At 37.6% G+C, this 17,518-nt stretch overlaps 5 protein-coding genes across 8 annotated transcripts; 4 read left to right on the top strand and 1 right to left on the bottom strand.

Moving 5' to 3' along the window:
- The first annotated feature begins 47 nt into the window (after positions 1–47).
- On the top strand, positions 48–2,093 carry LOC112083994. The gene has a single exon (XM_024152228.1). It carries the CDS (start codon positions 48–50, stop codon positions 2,091–2,093), a length of 2,046 nt encoding a protein of 681 aa, XP_024007996.1.
- A 3,134-nt stretch (positions 2,094–5,227) lies between these two features.
- LOC18992223 (protein E6) lies at positions 5,228–6,368 on the top strand. The gene has a single exon (XM_006415595.2). It carries the CDS (start codon positions 5,273–5,275, stop codon positions 6,143–6,145), a length of 873 nt encoding a protein of 290 aa, XP_006415658.1. The 5' UTR covers positions 5,228–5,272; the 3' UTR covers positions 6,146–6,368.
- Positions 6,369–7,486: 1,118 nt separating this feature from the next.
- Positions 7,487–9,538, top strand: LOC18992224 (protein NUCLEAR FUSION DEFECTIVE 6, chloroplastic/mitochondrial). Of its 4 annotated transcripts, XR_002898048.1 has the most exons (5): positions 7,487–7,724; positions 7,814–7,929; positions 8,789–8,829; positions 9,097–9,161; positions 9,368–9,538. XR_002898048.1 is itself a non-coding variant. In XM_006415598.2 (4 exons), exons 1-3 carry the CDS (start codon positions 7,573–7,575, stop codon positions 8,806–8,808), a joined length of 288 nt encoding a protein of 95 aa, XP_006415661.1. In that variant the 5' UTR covers positions 7,487–7,572; the 3' UTR covers positions 8,809–8,829; positions 9,368–9,538. The 4 variants fall into 4 exon arrangements, 3 of the variants coding, with proteins under 3 accessions (XP_006415661.1, XP_006415659.1, XP_006415660.1); XM_006415598.2 differs by lacking the exon at positions 9,097–9,161; XM_006415597.2 differs by lacking the exon at positions 8,789–8,829 and having other exon boundaries at positions 7,502–7,724.
- A 1,768-nt stretch (positions 9,539–11,306) lies between these two features.
- Positions 11,307–12,919, top strand: LOC18992225 (serine/threonine-protein kinase-like protein At1g28390). The gene has a single exon (XM_006415599.2). The coding sequence runs from the start codon at positions 11,387–11,389 to the stop codon at positions 12,779–12,781; it is 1,395 nt and encodes a 464-aa protein (XP_006415662.1). The 5' UTR covers positions 11,307–11,386; the 3' UTR covers positions 12,782–12,919.
- A 511-nt stretch (positions 12,920–13,430) lies between these two features.
- LOC18992226 (MACPF domain-containing protein NSL1) lies at positions 13,431–16,199 on the bottom strand. Its single transcript, XM_006415600.2, has 7 exons — positions 15,815–16,199; positions 15,488–15,726; positions 15,187–15,388; positions 15,028–15,111; positions 14,743–14,926; positions 14,488–14,654; positions 13,431–14,395 (listed from the first exon to the last, which is right to left on the bottom strand). Exons 1-7 carry the CDS (start codon positions 16,082–16,084, stop codon positions 13,703–13,705), a joined length of 1,839 nt encoding a protein of 612 aa, XP_006415663.1. The 5' UTR covers positions 16,085–16,199; the 3' UTR covers positions 13,431–13,702.
- Between the last annotated feature and the right edge of the window lie 1,319 nt (positions 16,200–17,518).

Raw genomic sequence — 17,518 nt, forward strand, 5'->3', positions numbered from 1 at the left:
GACCCATCTCTTGCTGCAACACGTTGTATAAGGTGATTTCAAGGCTAATGGTGGGAAAACTTAAGCCGATTCTCCCCTCTTTGATCCTGCATAATCAAACGGCATTTGTCAAAGGGAGGCTTCTTGTTGAAAATACGGTCCTAGCGGGTGAAATAGTGAGTGGTTACCACAAAGAAACGGGTCCCAAACGCATAACCATTAAGGTCGACATTGCCAAGGCTTTCGACACTCTATCGTGGGACTTCCTCTTCAATTGTTTGCAGGGGATTCTACTTCCCGATCACTATATTCGATGTCTAAAAGCATGCGTCTGCACAACTAACTTCACCCTAGGCTACAATGGTGCAGTTCACGGTTATTTCAAAGGTAAAAGAGGGCTCAGACAGGGTGACCCACTCTCCCCCTACCTCTTCGTAATAGCTATGAACTGCCTATCCCTTATGCTTAACCAGGCTGCTTTGGATGGAAAATTTCAATATCACCACCAGTGTGAAGGAACCAAATTGACTCACCTATGCTTTGCTGATGACCTGTTAATATTCATTGATGGCTCACTCTCCTCTGTCCAGAATGTTCTTCAAGTCCTCCGTGAGTTTGAACTTCGATCTGGTTTAGCAGTAAGCATACACAAATCTTGCTTCTTCTCGGCAGGACTATCTCCGGAGGAGGTTCAAAATATTACGGAGACCACTGGTCTAAGCCCCGGAACACTTCCAATGCGTTACTTAGGAGTTCCGCTGTGTACTAAGAAACTGAGCATTGCAAATTGTGAGCCGTTACTGCAACAAATTAAAGGAAAAATAAGCAGCTGGTCAGTGAAAACGCTCTCTTTTGCAGGAAGACTCCAACTACTAAACACAGTGATCGCCGGCATTACTAATTTTTGGTGCTCTAACTTTGTCCTTCCCAAGCTCTGCATCCGGAAAATCAACTCACTCTGTAGCGCCTTCTTGTGGAAAGGAACAGTTGAGGGACATCACACTGCTAGAATATCTTGGGATCAGGTCACTATGCAAAAATCGGAAGGAGGACTTAGTATTAGAAACCTATATGTCTGGAACAAAGCTTGCATCATCAAACTGCTATGGCTACTTTTCTTTCAATCAGGGTCAGTTTGGGTCGCCTGGTTCAAGGAACGTGTCCTCAAGGGTAATGTCAACAATCTGTGGTCAGCAAAACTAAAGCAAACCAACTCTTGGTTTGCAAATAAGATAATTAAATCGAGAGAGGAAGCTTACGATTGGATCAAACTCAGAGTGGGGAATGGCAGAAGTTGCCTCTTCTGGACAGATAACTGGTCTCCATTTGGGAATCTCCAAAAATTTCTACAATCTGTGGGAGACAGGCGACTTGGAATTGCAGCGAATACTACTTTGGCAAATCTATACTGCAATGGCGGTTGGATGCTCCCATCTCCCCGATCTGAAAGGCAGCTCTCCCTACACATTCATATGACAACGCTTCAACTTACAAGAGAAGAGGATAACTATGAATGGGAAATAGATGGAAAAGTCTCCACAAAATACTCAACGGGTCAGGTCTACCACCTACTTCGGAATACAGTACCAAAAGTACCTTGGAGGTCCATTGTATGGAACCAGGGGGGAACGCCAAGGCACAGCTTCTTTACTTGGATGTTGATCTTGAACAGGTGTCCCACTCGGGATCGGATCGCTAACTGGGGCCTCACCACAGACACTCGATGTCTTCTCTGTGACGCTCTGCCTGAATCTCGTGACCACATTTACTTCGATTGCTCTTTCAGTTGGAGTGTCTGGGAGCCAATTGCAAGGAGATGTAACTACTCACCTATCAGATCTTGGGGGCACAGCATTGCGGACCTTCAATCGCTAACGGCTCCAAAGGACAAGAAGTGGCTCATCATCCTCGCTTGGCAAAACACATTATATCTGTTATGGACGGAGAGAAATCACCGTCTCCACCGTCAACTCTTCCGATCGCCTGACGCTCTGATCCTTCTCAATGACTCCTATATCAGGAATAAAGCCTCCAGCTATCGCGACTCCAACAACGACCGGGCCTCATCGCTTCTTCAACTATGGCTCTCCACGGCGCCCTCTCCGAGTGTATAGCACTGTCAAAACCCCCTCAACAATTGCTTCTTCACCTTCGATGATAACGACCATAAAACTTCCCCTTCAATTTAAGTCATTGGGCCTATGGGCTATGTGGTTCAAAATGAGATTAGTGTGTTCTTTCTATTGGGCTCTTGCTCTAACTACTATAGTCGGGCTGGGCTTGTAATCATTTTGTTTCTCATGCATTAAATATGAAAATCCTTTTCGCAAAAAAAAAAAAAAAAAAAAACATTTTTTAGTATTTGATTGATTTATTGCATTAATCTTGTTTTTTCTTTTCAATGTTTTTTTTTTTTCGCACCCGATTGTTTTCTATATAATCACAGATCTTCTTTCTCTTTTGCTTTACCTTTTCCATTGAAATTTTCACTTGTATTGGCTGCACAAAAAAAAAAAAAAACACTTGTATTTGTTAATGTATCATTTTTATTTTAATTTAAAAGATTAAAGATGCCGTGCACTTTGTTCTGCTGATTTATATTCCTTTAAGCTTTTTTGAATGGTTAATATGTTTCTCAAAATATGTCTGAAAACGAAAAACACGTACTCTCTCAGAAATCTTTCATACTCATCCCACCATTTAGTCAAAGTTGCTTGACAATTTATCTCTTTGACTTTATAAATCCTAGTGTTTCTTTCCATCTATCTAATTTTGATATTAGATTACAGATAATGATGGATTATCTACTACAGACTAACCTAACTATCCAGATATAAATTTTGGAATCTATACCTTTTTTGTGAGTGCATGTCGTAGAAGTGTATCTTTCAATATGATGAAACAAAGGAAATAGAAAATGGAAACAACTGTAGAGCCACGAAATTTAGTCGCACACACAATGTAGAAACTAGAGAGGATAGTGGCTTAGGGTAACATGATGTGTGTATTGGTGTCTCCATAGTGATCAGTGGGACGCCCCAATCCCACTAACACTCCCTCAATCCTCGCATTATTACTCGGCCTCTCCATTTCTCCCTCTTTGCTTTTTTCTTCTTAAAATTTTCTATTCTTTTTTTTCTTGTATAAAGTGAAATCACCACTAAATAAGAAAAGTTTTCTTTTGCTTGATATAAAAAAAATGTTTGCAGAGTAATACAATATAGTTTATTATTTTCACTGGGATAATAATATAATTTATTCACTGGCTAAAAGTATTTAAAGCAGTAAAAAAACTTGGACCTTTAGAATGTGTTATAGAAATAAAAAATCATTATCTATACAATATATATTTTTTTGTTAATATAATATATTACAACAAAGCTATTATTTTAAGATGAATTGTTTTCTACATATTGTCCATACTATTGATCTTGAGCGGTCATATCATATCTACAAAAGGATATTATGGTAAATACTATAGAAATATAAATTAAAATTTAATATCAAAATCAAAGGCAATTAGGCATCTACATGTAGAATTGCAAACTAATATTTGTTTTCTAACTAAAAGTATCATATTCGCAGATCGTCCCGCTGCCAAGCGAGTCTACACCATTTGAAACCTTCATTAGATTTGCAGATCACAATCACAAAGGTAACGATAGAAATGCTTAATCTAAAGATTGGAGTATTGTTTTTTCTTCACCACCTATCAATAGCATATTCATATAGTAACTTCAGATGTAAATGTAATCATGTAAATTTTAATCGGACCAAACAATTCATTATTCTTGTTTTCTCATAGTACAAAGGAAGAATGATTATGACTACGTGATGATAAAATTACTGGTGCATTTCAAGTCAGCTTTATACAAATGTGGTTTTTATTTGTCTGACCATCTGAAATAATAATCATATATAATTTTGGGTTTGCTTGAAGATCGGGAAAGTTGAGACCTTTAGAAGACATAACTATAAAGTGATTTTACATAAGGAAGCATCTCGAGGCTATTCAATTATCAACTTGATACTATTATGTCGATTATTTTAGGAGGGCTATATCAGAAAGAAAATGTTTATAAACATCACAAAACTATCTGCCTTTTCAATGTTTATTCGAAATACTGACAAAATGTTTTCTTTCTATCGTATACGACTATACTTCAGAAACTAAAAAAAAAATGAAGTAGTAATAACCATGTGGATTGCTCTAGTGCATACAGAATATGAATATAAGATAATAGTATAGAGAGTTTCGAGTTAATAATTTAGACAAGTTTTTTTTTAAAATGTTCTAACGATTAACATTTTCGCAGTTTGAATGGTAAAATAAATAATATTGGAGTACTGTTTTTTTAAAAAAGATATTGTAACTTCCAACAAATGCTACCAATTCAAAACTAATGAGAGGATTTTGGTTCTACCTCCTCGATGAGTCTTCTCCAAAGCTTCTTAAGCGTTTTGCAGCTCAAGCAACGATCTACTCTTTTGGCGAGAAAGGAACACTCGGTTACACGAGGGAACCTCTTCAACTCCGGAATCTGTTTTCAAAATGATTGATCGCACTACTATCAGAGACATCCTGTTGGCTCGGAATCGAAGGAAACCTTCCAACTTGTTGTCCACTTGGTTCACATATGATTGATAATTTTATGTAATAATTTTAGTCACCACTTCTGTTTCTTTTAACTTTTTTTTTCAATTTTTTCGTCCAAAATAAGCTAGTTGCTACGCCAAGCATTATAAGTTTATATATATATATATATATAACTATATAAGTTCAGATTTTATAAATTAAAAAAGACAATAACATTGATGAAGGAAGAAAATCACCCACTGATTTGAATAAATCATCCCTATCTACTCCTACCCCATATATAACTGTTTTCAACAAAACTACGAAAATACGATCCATGTTTTCATCTTAGCGAAATTAATTAATCGACAACAGTTTTTGGTCGAATTTAAACAAACGAAAGTGGTTAATTACCTTTTGCTGATAAACTAGTCTTATAGGCAAAAAAGCTGAGCTACCTCTTTGAAAATCATCTCATCCTAATGGACCCACAATCAACCATTATCACCTATCCAGTCCCCATTTGCACCTAACGACTTCAAATTAATAAACACACAAAAAAAAAGTCCACAATGTCTAAAGAAAAAGAAAAAAGAAAAAGAAGAAAGAAAAAATCACTCAAAGAGCTTCTTTCTATATAAGCACACACTAGCTCTCATTAAGTCCACAATATCACATTTTTTCTTCTCTTTTCTCTGTTACACTACACAACACATCATGGCGTTCTCCACTAGAAGTTCCCTCTTCTTCATCTTCACAACACTGGTTCTTCTCTCCACTCAAACCAATGCAAGAGACAGCTACTTCTTTGGCAAATTCCACCGAGAATCCCCCAAAGCCCAAAACCCTAACAATGTCCTCCCTCTCGAGACCAGCGAGAAAACCTCAGTAGAAGAATCCATGCCCAACAAGAATGAGCAAGAACAAGATCCTACCTTTGTCCCCGAGTCCGAAAACGGATATGGCTTATATGGTCACGAGACCACCTACAATAACAACAAAGAAGAGTTCAACAACAACAACAAGTACGATGAAAAATTCAACGGTGAGACTTTCTCAACTCCAAGCTTGAGCGAGACCGAAGAGTCTTACGACAGCTACGACGAGAAGTACCCGAAGAAGACAGAGAGCTACGACAGTAACGGTTACAACAACGAAGAGGTCAACAACAAGTACAATGAAAATGTCAAAGAAGAGTCTTTCCCCGAGAACAATGAAGACAAGAGAAGCTTCTACAACTCCAATGCTTACGGGACAGAGTTAGAACGTGAAACACCGTACAAAGGTTACAGCCACAATTTGGAGAGACAAGGCATGAGTGACACAAGATACATGGCGAAAGGTAACTACTATTACGACCTTTACAACGACAGAAACCACGGCCATTTCTACCGGAAACCTCACCGTAAAAGCCCCGCCGGTTATTATTCTTCTCCGGCGACTGAGAATAACTACGACCAGACGTATTCGTACAACAACGAGGAGGAGAAGAGCTTCAAGGATCCGTACAACTCCAAGTGGGAGAATAACATGATGAACAAACAGCCTGAGGAGTTTGTTGAGGAGCAAGGAGATCAGTTCAAGCCTTGATGATGATTTGTTATTTGAATTTCTCTCAAGATCATTACACTCTCTTAAAAGTATTTTCTTTTTATTTCCACTAAGTTATATTACTTCTGGTTGATTAGTCAAAGTAAAATCGTTGTTATCATTACAACAGATTTATATATAAGTGAAAAACAAAAACAAAAAAGGGAAATGGGTTTTTGTGTTTTTTTTAGTTGAAATGGGTATTGCTTTTTTATGGGTTTTTGAACTTTGATGTTTGCGTTTGCATATAATATTCAGATGAAAGAAAATTACTAGTATAATATAGAAATGGTGCTACTTTATGTTGTTTTCTTATGTTAATATATAATCACCTTATATTTTGTTAAAAGTAATTTTAGTTAAGCACTATGGATATGGGACCAAACGTGACTGCTTTTAATGATTTATGATGGGGGACATGAAGATGCCCATTCTCCCCTTGCGGAAGTGCAAAAGAGACACTAATAATTACTTGCACACCCAATCCAATTATTTAATTTATGGATCTAGAAAACATAGATCGGATTAAAATCGAAATATTGTAGTAGATGCGACAAAAATCGATCGATTATGCCGGATTGTTAGCTGAGATGGGTTCATCAACAGTTACCAAACTTGTATTAATTACTGGTCCTAAGGGTGAAATCACAAACCACATACTGTTTGCGTCCTTTCCTTAATTTTAATGCATAACTCAGCTTTGATCGGATACTTTGGTAGAAAATCTTGGCATATATGGAAAATAGAAGTGAAAAGGTATTCGTTAATATAATTAAAATCGTTAGTAATACTTACATATACTGATAGACAACACGATTTAGTAATACATATGACCGGAAAAGACCAACGGAAACGCCGTGACAACTAAAAGACAAAGGACACTCTTTAAAGGCACTTAGCAATTAGAATCAATTAAAAGACTCTTTGACGAGGAAAAGAAGAGTCCTCATTCCGTTAATCACGGCCAATATAAAGGACAAATTGAAACCACTTTTTTCCTTTTCTGGGTCTATTTATTAATTCGAAACTTTATATTTTTTTTAATTTGTTTCCTTTTCAGGATATGGTTTATTGATTAATTATATATGTATTAATTTGTGATGAAATATATACTCCTTCCGACCTTACCTATGATTTTAATTAAAAACATTACATACTGTATTAATTTTTTTCCCGACGATACATTACATACTTATTTAGTTATACGTTGTATTTACATGTATTACTTTATTGTTATTTTTTACTTTTCCTTGTTAATTTATTGTGTTCTAAATTTATAATTAACTTATGTAAATTTTTGGGCCCAAAGTACACAAATTCGGATTTGACGCGTGTCACTTATCCGCAAGCAAAACCCTACCCTAAAGCCCTGAACTCTGTCGAATTGAAGAAAAAAAAAATTCCTAATCGAAAGATCGTAAACGCCAATGTCCGCCGCCAGATCCGTCTTCCGCTCCGCCGCAAGCCGGGCATCCGCCGCCGCGTTTAGATTTTCCGCCGGACCCAAGCCCATGCCGGCATCGCCACGGTCCGCTTTTCGGATGCCTAAACAGAGCCCTCTTTCGAACCGCATTTTCAGGTAAAACCTTTCTCCAGAACATTCTGAAACACTGATTTTGCCGATTTGATCCATCCTGAAATTTTCCGTAAACTTCTTTGGAATGAAAGATCTCCGGTAGAATTGAGCTGTTGCGTGGAGACGATGCTCCCTTACCACACGGCTACTGCTTCCGCTTTGCTCAATTCGATGCTCTCGGCTTCACGCCGTGGTTGGATCGTTGAAGGTACCCTCTCTCTGTTCTTATCTCGATTCTTCATTGTCAATTTCTTGATGGTATAGTATACATGCTTAGTTGCCTGATATCTGAAATGCACGAACTAAGCTCTAGACAAAAAAAAAAAGTGAAAGACAATTGTGGGATAGGCTAAAAAATTCTCGAAATTGATTTGATTGTTTAGTCTAGTTCTCAAATTGAATGTTTTAGTGGATTGATGATAAGAAACATGTTGTTGAAGATGTAAATCAGAGTGATGAATTATTGATTACACAATTGACTGCGTTCTTCGATTTGATGCTCAATAGTGGTAAATGTAGTGTCACGTATCTATCATTCACATGCTTCTGGATCATCATAGATAGATTAAACAAGGTCCTGATGGGTATTGTGGGCTAAGTTTAGAGTTGATATGTTTTACATATAAGGTTGATGATCATAATTTACTTAGTGTAGTGAATTTGGGTATTTATATGTTCATGGACTTTGTTAATTCTAAAATTCTCTAGAACCTCTGATTTTTCTCTTTGTGTTGGGTTTGCTCATGCGATTATGTAATTTTACTTACCTTTAAGCCTTCTTAGGTCCATGCCCTTAAGATCTTTTTTTTTGATAAATGCCCTTAAGATCTTGATGTGTATATGATTGAAAATTGAAAGTCAGGTTTTTTTTCTATTTCTTCTACACATCTAATGTTTTAATAGAGTACACTCCACTTGTGAATAGATGGATAGTCGACGATAACATACTGCTCAGATATGAAAAACCCTTTAGCAGAGTCTGTCCTGTGGTTTTATTTTACTTATCGTTACTCAATTATCCAGTGTCTTGCATTCATTGAGCATAAATCAACTTTTTTCCTTTGTAGGTCTAGACGAGACTAGATGAAGATCAATCAACAAGAGTGATGTGAGTCAATTTATCCTCTAGTCTTGGAGTTAGGTCTTTTACTTGATTTGACATCATGGTTATAGTTTTTTCTTTCTAAAACGGAGCCTTAGGAAGTATTTTTCCTAGAAAAATGGGTAATTTCTGGTTGATTCTGTGTGGTAGTGTTCGTTGTTAATGCGATTGAATATGCTTGAAATGCTGTTATATTTTCTCTGAAACCCTGGGACTAGAACACTTTGTAATCAGCATAAGAATCAACACTGATACAAAATTGTATTCACTCAGATTGCAATGATGATGTATGATGAATTACTGGGGAGAGGTCAACGATGCACGCAGCCTAAGACAAGGTGGTGCTGAAATGAAGCTTTTTTTTTTGTGGTTTCTTGAACTTGATCTTAGGACAGTTTATAGAAAGAAACCTTAAGAAGTGATAATAACCGAGTCGTGTCTCTTAGGTCGCAAGATTTTTACATTTTTTTTTTTTTTTCTTTTTTACCTTTGATACATTTTGTAGAAATTTCTGATGTAGTGTTTGTTTCTTCTGTTGTTGTAGATGGATGATGTTCTCACCATTGCAGTAATCCGGAAGGTTTTGTTTAAGAGTTAAAAAGACCACTTGTGTTGATTCTTAAACCATAAGAGGTGTTAGTGCAAATGTTTTTGCTATTTTTACATTATAAAATATCCAAGCGAATCGTTGAATCAAAAATTTCCTTACATCCAATCGCCCTTCTTTGTAGATTGTTGGCATCTGAAGTTATTTTAATCTTTTGATTAATAATTCGACGTCTGATCATATAAATATATTGGCTTCAATCGCAGAATTCAGTTTCCAACAATTCTTATAAACATTTACTAGATAATAATTATTAACTAGCATTGCGCTTTGGAAGCTCATAATGTTTCTGTTCGAAATAATTTATACAGCTAGTTTGCTGTTTAGGCGAATCTAGTTTGGTACCAAGTAGAACTTGAATGTCTTTAATAACATAGTTAAAAACAAAAAAAATGAAGATTGGACAGTGTTAAAAAATAGAACTAAAGTTTCATATTATCTTACCACAAACTACATTATCGACAATTTAAGGTTATCATTTGACTTTAACATTTTACCAAAAAAAAAAAAGGTTATCATTTGACGAAAAAGAAGCCACCGAAAGGCAGGTGAGCAGCAAACATAACCGGGATCGGTCTCGGTGGCGGTACCGGTACATAGCATCTCAGTCGCAATACCGGTATCAATCTAGGTGGCGGTACGGGGACGGGTACATAACATCTTGAATAGGGGCATTTTTTTAATTAAACAAATAGAAACTTGGGTGTCGTTAAAAATCTTAAAATCAAAGATAATGTGTTCCTTTTTTGGTGAGAAAAAAAAATATAATGTTACAAAATGAAATAAAAACAAGCATACCTAGATTTTTCATATTATCTAAACCGTAAACCAGATTGTCGATGACCATCTAAGTGTTTTTTTCTTCCGACAAAATCTATTTATTAGAAAATTTTAGAGTTAGCATAATCTTGATACAAGAATGGTGTTAACCATCTAGGAGGAAAATAACAACTTGAGAAGAAATTCAAATTAATGCATCCTTTTTTTGCCAATATGTGAGCTGCTTCACTTGAGGTACGATTGACATGAGAGAAAAGGAAAAGAGCAAACAGAGATTTTCCTTAATATCATAACCGTGAGCCACAAGTCACAAATCCCAAACATCACACGTGGCCGAGAGCATTGAGTCCACAAGGCATTGCAATTGCTGAATTAGAATACCCAATTTATATCCTTGATTTCAGTGATTCGGGAATGAACGAGACTTAAATTTGGTTTAAGAAAAAACAGCAAAACAAAAATTGTTCTCATGAGTCAATGTCCATAATAATGATCTACGTACATTAAATTGCCATAGTCGCCTTTTTATGTGTACAGAAAAGTTTATGGATGAAAAAAATATATTTTTTGTTGTTTGTTCCGATTAAAAAACTTTGAACGCCCATTCTCATATTAATTCCCGCTTGGTCTCATTCACAAAGGGGCTCTACAGTCTACAGTGTACACCGACTACAGTTTCGTATGAGACAAAATTCCGATTATGGAACCATACCAATACCATATATCGAATTTATTTATTACATATTTGCTTTCAATTATCCACCAATACATCCAGCGTATCATCATAATGGTGCATGCAAAATCTTTACTTCTAAAAGTGTATCATTATAACGTTAGGTAATTATATCGAATGCGGAAATAATTTTGGAAATCATCAACTTATTAAGGAAATTAATAATTACACACACTCATGCACAGATACACATACGTTAAATGCAAATTAAAAAAATCATTAAAAATAAAATAATTGAGCAACTTTTAAAATAAAGAGAGAAAAAAAGGAAGAAGAAAGTAGAGTCAATAAAAACATTTTTGATTGTTTTCACACTATCTTTCTCTTGCTTTCTTGCATCAAAGCTGTTCAACAGTAATCTCACTCCTATCTTCTTCTTCTTCAAATATCAGTCATGCTCCTCTCTCACTCTTCTCCTCCTCTCTCTCTCTCCATCTCTCCTCATGGGCTATCTCTCCTGCAATGGCGAATCCGCCGTCTCAATCTGCGATCCTTATAACTGGAACCCTAAACGTCGATCATCAAAATCTCCTCACAAGAAGGAGAAGCGTCTTTATTCTAAGCTCAGGATTTTCAACTACGACGAACTCGCCGCCGCTACTAACGGCTTCTCCGCCACTAATTTCCTCGGGAAAGGTAGCCACGGCAGAGTTTACAAGGCGGTTCTCGACGGCGGTAAGCTCCTCGCCGCCGTCAAACGAACCACGATCGTCGCAGCCGGTGATAGCGTAAACCAGGTGGACAACGAGATCGAGATTCTCTCACGAATTCGTCACCGGTGGATGGTCAACTTAATCGGTTACTGCGTTGACCACCGGAGAAAAACAAAGCTGCTCGTCGTCGATTACATGCCTAACGGAACGCTACACGATCACCTGCATTCGTTAAATCCGCCGCTTATTATAAGCAGCTGGAACCGGAGAATCAAACACGCGCTTCAGATCGCGATTGTCGTCCACGCGCTTCACTCTGCCGAGACTCCGGTTATCCACCGTGACATCAAGTCGTCGAACATTTTAATCGACGGCGAAGGAAACGCGAGGCTGGCGGATTTCGGATTGGCGTTGATCGGAAACGTGGAGGACGAGCGTCTTAAATCAACTCCGCCGGCGGGAACGCTGGGATATTTAGATCCGTCGTACTTAGCGCCGGCGGATCTAACCGCGAAGAGCGACGTGTTCAGCTTCGGGATATTGCTGCTGGAGATTATTAGCGGCAGAGACGCCATCGATTTGAGTTTTAGTCCGCCGTGTATCGTAGATTGGGCGGTGCCTTTGATAAAACGAGGCGAATCCGCCGCGATTTGTGATTTCCGGATCAGGAACCGTCCTAAATCCGCCGTGATACGGAGATTAGCGGTTATGGCGGCGAGGTGCGTGAGATCGACGGCGGAGAAACGTCCAGATATGTCGGAGGTTGTGGAGTGTTTGAGCTCGGTGAGGAAGATGTCTCAGGCGTGTCCTGTGTGGAATCGGCTGCGGAGGAGGAGGAGCGGAGACAGATCGGAAAACGTTTTCGTGGTTGAAGAAAAACAGAGCAAGGTTTCTAGCGTGACGAAGGAGGAAGATGATGTGTTCGAGAGAAGAGTCATGGAGCCGCTGGTTTCTCCGGTACCGGTTCGTCGCCGGAATCGTGTGTTGAGATCGAGATCAGTGGGTGCGATGGGGAGATCGAAAGTGGGACCGGATCCAAACGACGCCGTTGGAGATGATACGGTGGTTACGATCAGAATTCTTGTCGAGAGAGAGAGACCGGTGACGACGACGATGAAGCTTAGCAAGTCGAGGTCGGTGGGGATTTTACGTTGTCATAAAACGACGTCGCGTAAGAGAGATTGAGTTGTTCGCAAAAGTCATCAAATTTGCCTGGCAAATATGTTTGAAGTTTGAAACCGTTGCCAGATTTTTTTTTCTTCTTCTACTTTTTTTTTTTGACAGCACTTTTTGTTTTCTATTTTTCTTTTTCTCCTGTCTCGTTTGTTTTATTTATTATATACAAGAATTAAAAGTGTATGTGTTTGCTTTCGAAATTTCAAGAGATTACTGAACATACAGTGAAAAAAAGTCAGAAAGGAAAATGGAATAGACTTCAACGTTTTTAGAGTTGAATACGAAAAAAAGAGTTGAATGTTGAACATTTCACATTGGAGTATTCATTCATTCATATTGCTTTATGTTTTAATGTTTTATACATCTTATACACAATACTAACATTTTCAGAAAAGACAGTAATTGGCAATTAGAAAGGTGTTCTACTTAAGTTGAGTCCTCTTTTGAAGAAAAGAGAGTTTAACTACTACTTTCAACCCTACAAGTTGGTGCATGTTTCTTGGTACCATGTGTTAGGAAAATAGAATCATTGCCAAAAAAAAAACTTTCTTTGAACAGAGAGAATAACGTTTTTCACATAATGCATACAACTACTGGTACACAAGGTGATCGATCCACAATTGTAACTTGCAAGAGATTGTTCCTGCCTACAACTTCATTAGAATGTAAAACACAAAACTGTTGCATTTCATCAAGCTATGTTCCGCTCTACACAAACATATATTCTATATGTAAATAGTAAATTCAACATTATCAAATATACAATGAAACATTTACATCAAACATATAAATAAAATTTTCACAAACCCCAAAACACCTGATGAGATTACCTCAAAGCTAAGCACAAACTGAAAAACCTGCAAAAATCCAACAGACACACCACTTTTGCTCCCCACTTACACACCCTTCTATGTCCACTGAATGAATCTCTCAGACCAACGAATCTTCCGACACAACAGTGAGCAGAGAATATTTAGCTTTGATTGAGATTTTGCCTGCATTAACACAAAGCTTAGCCCCAGTCACAACCCAATATCCAGGTGGTACTTCCGGACCTCTCACCACCTCCTTCATGTCTACAAGACTAAGCAGCTTCGGTTTCACAGGCGGAGATGGCCCTCCAGGATAAACCGCTGAGTTTATATCGATCTTAGACTGTGGCTTCATTGCTGTCGGGTTTGGACTTAAACCTGCGCTTAGTCTTGTACTAATCATCGAGAAAACACCTGATTTGCGTGAGATTGATGAGAGATTATCCCAGCCAGACCTACGTGTAACAGCTGATGCAACCCGTGAGAAACCGAGCCTCAAAAACAGAACTTTCCTCATCCCGATTCCTTTGACTTCTAACCAGGCTTTGGTCACAATAGATGCTGCATCATCAGACCGTGCTCCGTTGTATTGAACCGGGAAGGTGCATACGTGTGAGAAGATCCCCCATTTCACAGCTTCATAATATCCTTTATCGGTTGGTTCATCGATGGGTTCATAGGTGTCGTCGTGTGAGAGGTGGAGACTTGGAGGGCATGTAGAGAGGTGTTGCAAGTGGATTGCTAGATGATCTCCTTTCTTCCCTTCCAGGAATAAGCGTAGTCCAGTTACTGGTCGCTCACCAGAATCAACCTAAGAAAAAACAGTTTTTGAGATTGACATTTTTAACATGAGTAAAGATTTATGTATTACTTTACAGCAATGTGAAGAGCACATGTATGTACCTTTGATGTATTGACATATAGTTTTGGACCCAACAAAGAGAACTGAAGGGACGGAGAACTTTGTTTTCTGCGGCGTAGTCCAAGAGGGAGATCTCCATACACCGGAGCCCATTGGCGTGGAAGTTGAAATTCAAGAAACTGATGCAACTCCTCTATCGGTGGCTTATCTACAGCATTTTATATAAACTTTATCACCTGAATGAACCGTTGAGTAACTAAGAAGCAAAAGAAGAAAGAAAGAACCAAAATGCTCACATCGGAGGTATAAGTTCACTGCATGACTAAGAAACCCTGTTCCTGGGAGACCGCTCAACAGCGAAGTTATGGGAACAAAGCACATGGATATGGCGTTTGGTGATTGTGATATTGTTGAGAGCCAACGATCATGACTTTGACCCATATCAACACCTCCTCTTCTGATACAAATGCTCACCAAATCCTGGAGATGCAAAAGTACACGTCTTTTATTCAATTTACAGGTTTAAGTTAAAACAAGAAACCCATGTGATTCACTGCATTAGTGATGAGAAAGAAGCAAACCTCGTTCTTGGAGCGCATGATAACAGGACGACTAACCGAGGAACCAAACTGCCCATGAATTCCCCATTGGATAGGATTCTCCTCCTGCAGAACCATTAAAACATCTCAGGTTTTTGCATTGCGAGAATGACTGAGAGCTTCTCAAGACTCTTTCTTTACCTTTGGCTTTCCAGAATAAACACCAGCAGGAGAGACACTTTGGACTGGATCAACCGAAAATCTTTTATCACCCAATTGTTTCAACAGCTTCTGGACCTCATCAGGCTCGTGATTCGACTTACGCAGCTGCTTCATGTGAACCACGTCTTTGCCTCCCATAGTCACTCCAACAACTATGTGAGTACCATATTTTTCAATGAACCTATCAAAACATAATAACACCCAAAATCAATCTCACCCGTCAACAAAAGATCCGAAATTGCAGTTTCAAAACTCCAAAAGTTTCATCCTTTCATCATACCCAGCAAGAGCAACAGAGTCCCAAGAAGAAGGCACCTCACGCTTCACTTCATCACGCAGAGTAACTTGTGACCTAACGAGCTCTACACTGTACAAGCTAATAAACCAACCATCATAAGCTAGCGTCTTCACTGAGCTAGCATCTTTTTGCCAACCTTCTCTCAATTCAAACATGGTATTGAACATCCCCGATGGGATTTTCCCGGAAAGTGACATATCCTGATTGAATTTCTCCGACATCTACACAACGCAAAGAACCCAAAAACATATTAAAACAACTCACTCAACGAATCAGGGGAAATCAAAGCTAAGGCTAATGAAAGTAAACCTGGTTAAAAGAGAGTATATCGGAGCGAAAACGAGTGCGTTCTCCTTTATCGCACTTAATCGAGCTCGAGACGTTGTTGACGACGACCCCTCCGGGGAAAACTAGGTCTCGATTCCGGGTCGGGTCGATTTCGACCAGCCTCGACCCGTCGGGTGTGGCTTTACAAGACGAGAGACGAACGTCGGAGCAGAGATCGTAACCTAACCCGATCACCGATACGGCTTTCTCGGCGGCGGATTGAGCATCGAAGCGTGAGAAATTAAAAGCCATCGACTTGGTTGTGGAGGAGGAGGAGGAGAGAGACGAAACAAGGGAAGAAGAAGAAAGTTCAAAAGATTTTGGCGAGTGATGATGAAGAAGAAGAAGAAGAAGAGGAGCGAAGCCATTGAAGTGGTCAACGGTTTTAAGGCTATTTGTAAATTAGTTAGTAGAAAATATTAGGAAAGAAACATTATAACATTTTAGTCAACACGCCATTACTTTGACTTTACGGCTAATAAGGTTTGAAATTTTTTAGTATAGTAATCAAAGTGTGAATACGATTAGTTTTATCATTTGTTGACAGAAAAAAATGATTTTTACTTGATTTTTTTGCCGTTTTTTAGTAGCAACTACACCGGTTTTGTTTTTTTTTTGTTTTGGTAGATGATATTTGACCTGGACAAAGATAAATCAGCAGATCTGTTTTGTAGCTTTAACCAATTTTTCTAATCCAACGAAATTGATGGTCATTACCAGGATATTGTCATCATATCATGAATGTGTCTGTTGATGATTTAATTTATCATGGAACTCCAATTTAGATTAACTTTTAATAACAGAAAGATTTACGCCAGAATATTGACTAATTTTCGAATTGGTTATTCCTTCCTTTTTTTAGAGAATGTAAAAATTTATTCAGTCTAAAAAAACAACTTTTTACAAGCAAAACAGAGTGTTGAGTTTTTGAATTTTTACAAACAAAACAGAGTAGAGCCTAAGAGCATCTCCAATGGTGCTCTCTATCTTGCTATAAACTCTATTTTTAGAGTTAAATGAACTGCAATGATGCTCTATATCTTGCTCTATAAATAGAGAAATGAACAGTGTTGCTCTATATTTGAAGTAACACTGTTCATGGCTCTATTTTTAGAACAGAACTTTTTTATTTACAAAACAGTCCTCTAGTTTTAAGATATTTTTATTTTATACCTAAACAATAATATAACTAACAATATTACTTTTAATTCAAATTATACTACTAATTATTTATTATAAAATTATTGTAACTTAAAAATAAATAACAATATATATTAAACAAAGAAATACAATAATATAATAAATAATAAAATTAGAAATACATAATTAATACTAAAAATTAAAGATAAAAACTAATTTATTAGATTAGTAGTCTAATATTCTGCTAAGTCGTTTCCACCTCCATGAAAATCACCAAAATATTGCCGGAATGAAATGAAGTAGATGTAGAAGGAGCTTGTTGATCAACCCTTTTCTTTAAAATTCGTCTTTGTTCAGTTTGAACATATTCACAGATATTTGGATCTTGTATGGAATTTAAGTCTTGAAGTAAAACTTTATTTTCTTCCTTGAGTTTTTTTAATGCATAATTCTTACTTTGAATCTCCAAGTGGTGTTGTCTTTGTGCACTTGTCTTCTTTAACTCTTCCACAAGTTGTCTATTTCCTTCTTCTAAAATTTGGATAA

Source organism: Eutrema salsugineum, unplaced genomic scaffold (genome assembly GCF_000478725.1).
Source record: "Eutrema salsugineum unplaced genomic scaffold, Eutsalg1_0 scaffold_5, whole genome shotgun sequence".
NCBI lineage: Eukaryota > Viridiplantae > Streptophyta > Magnoliopsida > Brassicales > Brassicaceae > Eutrema > Eutrema salsugineum.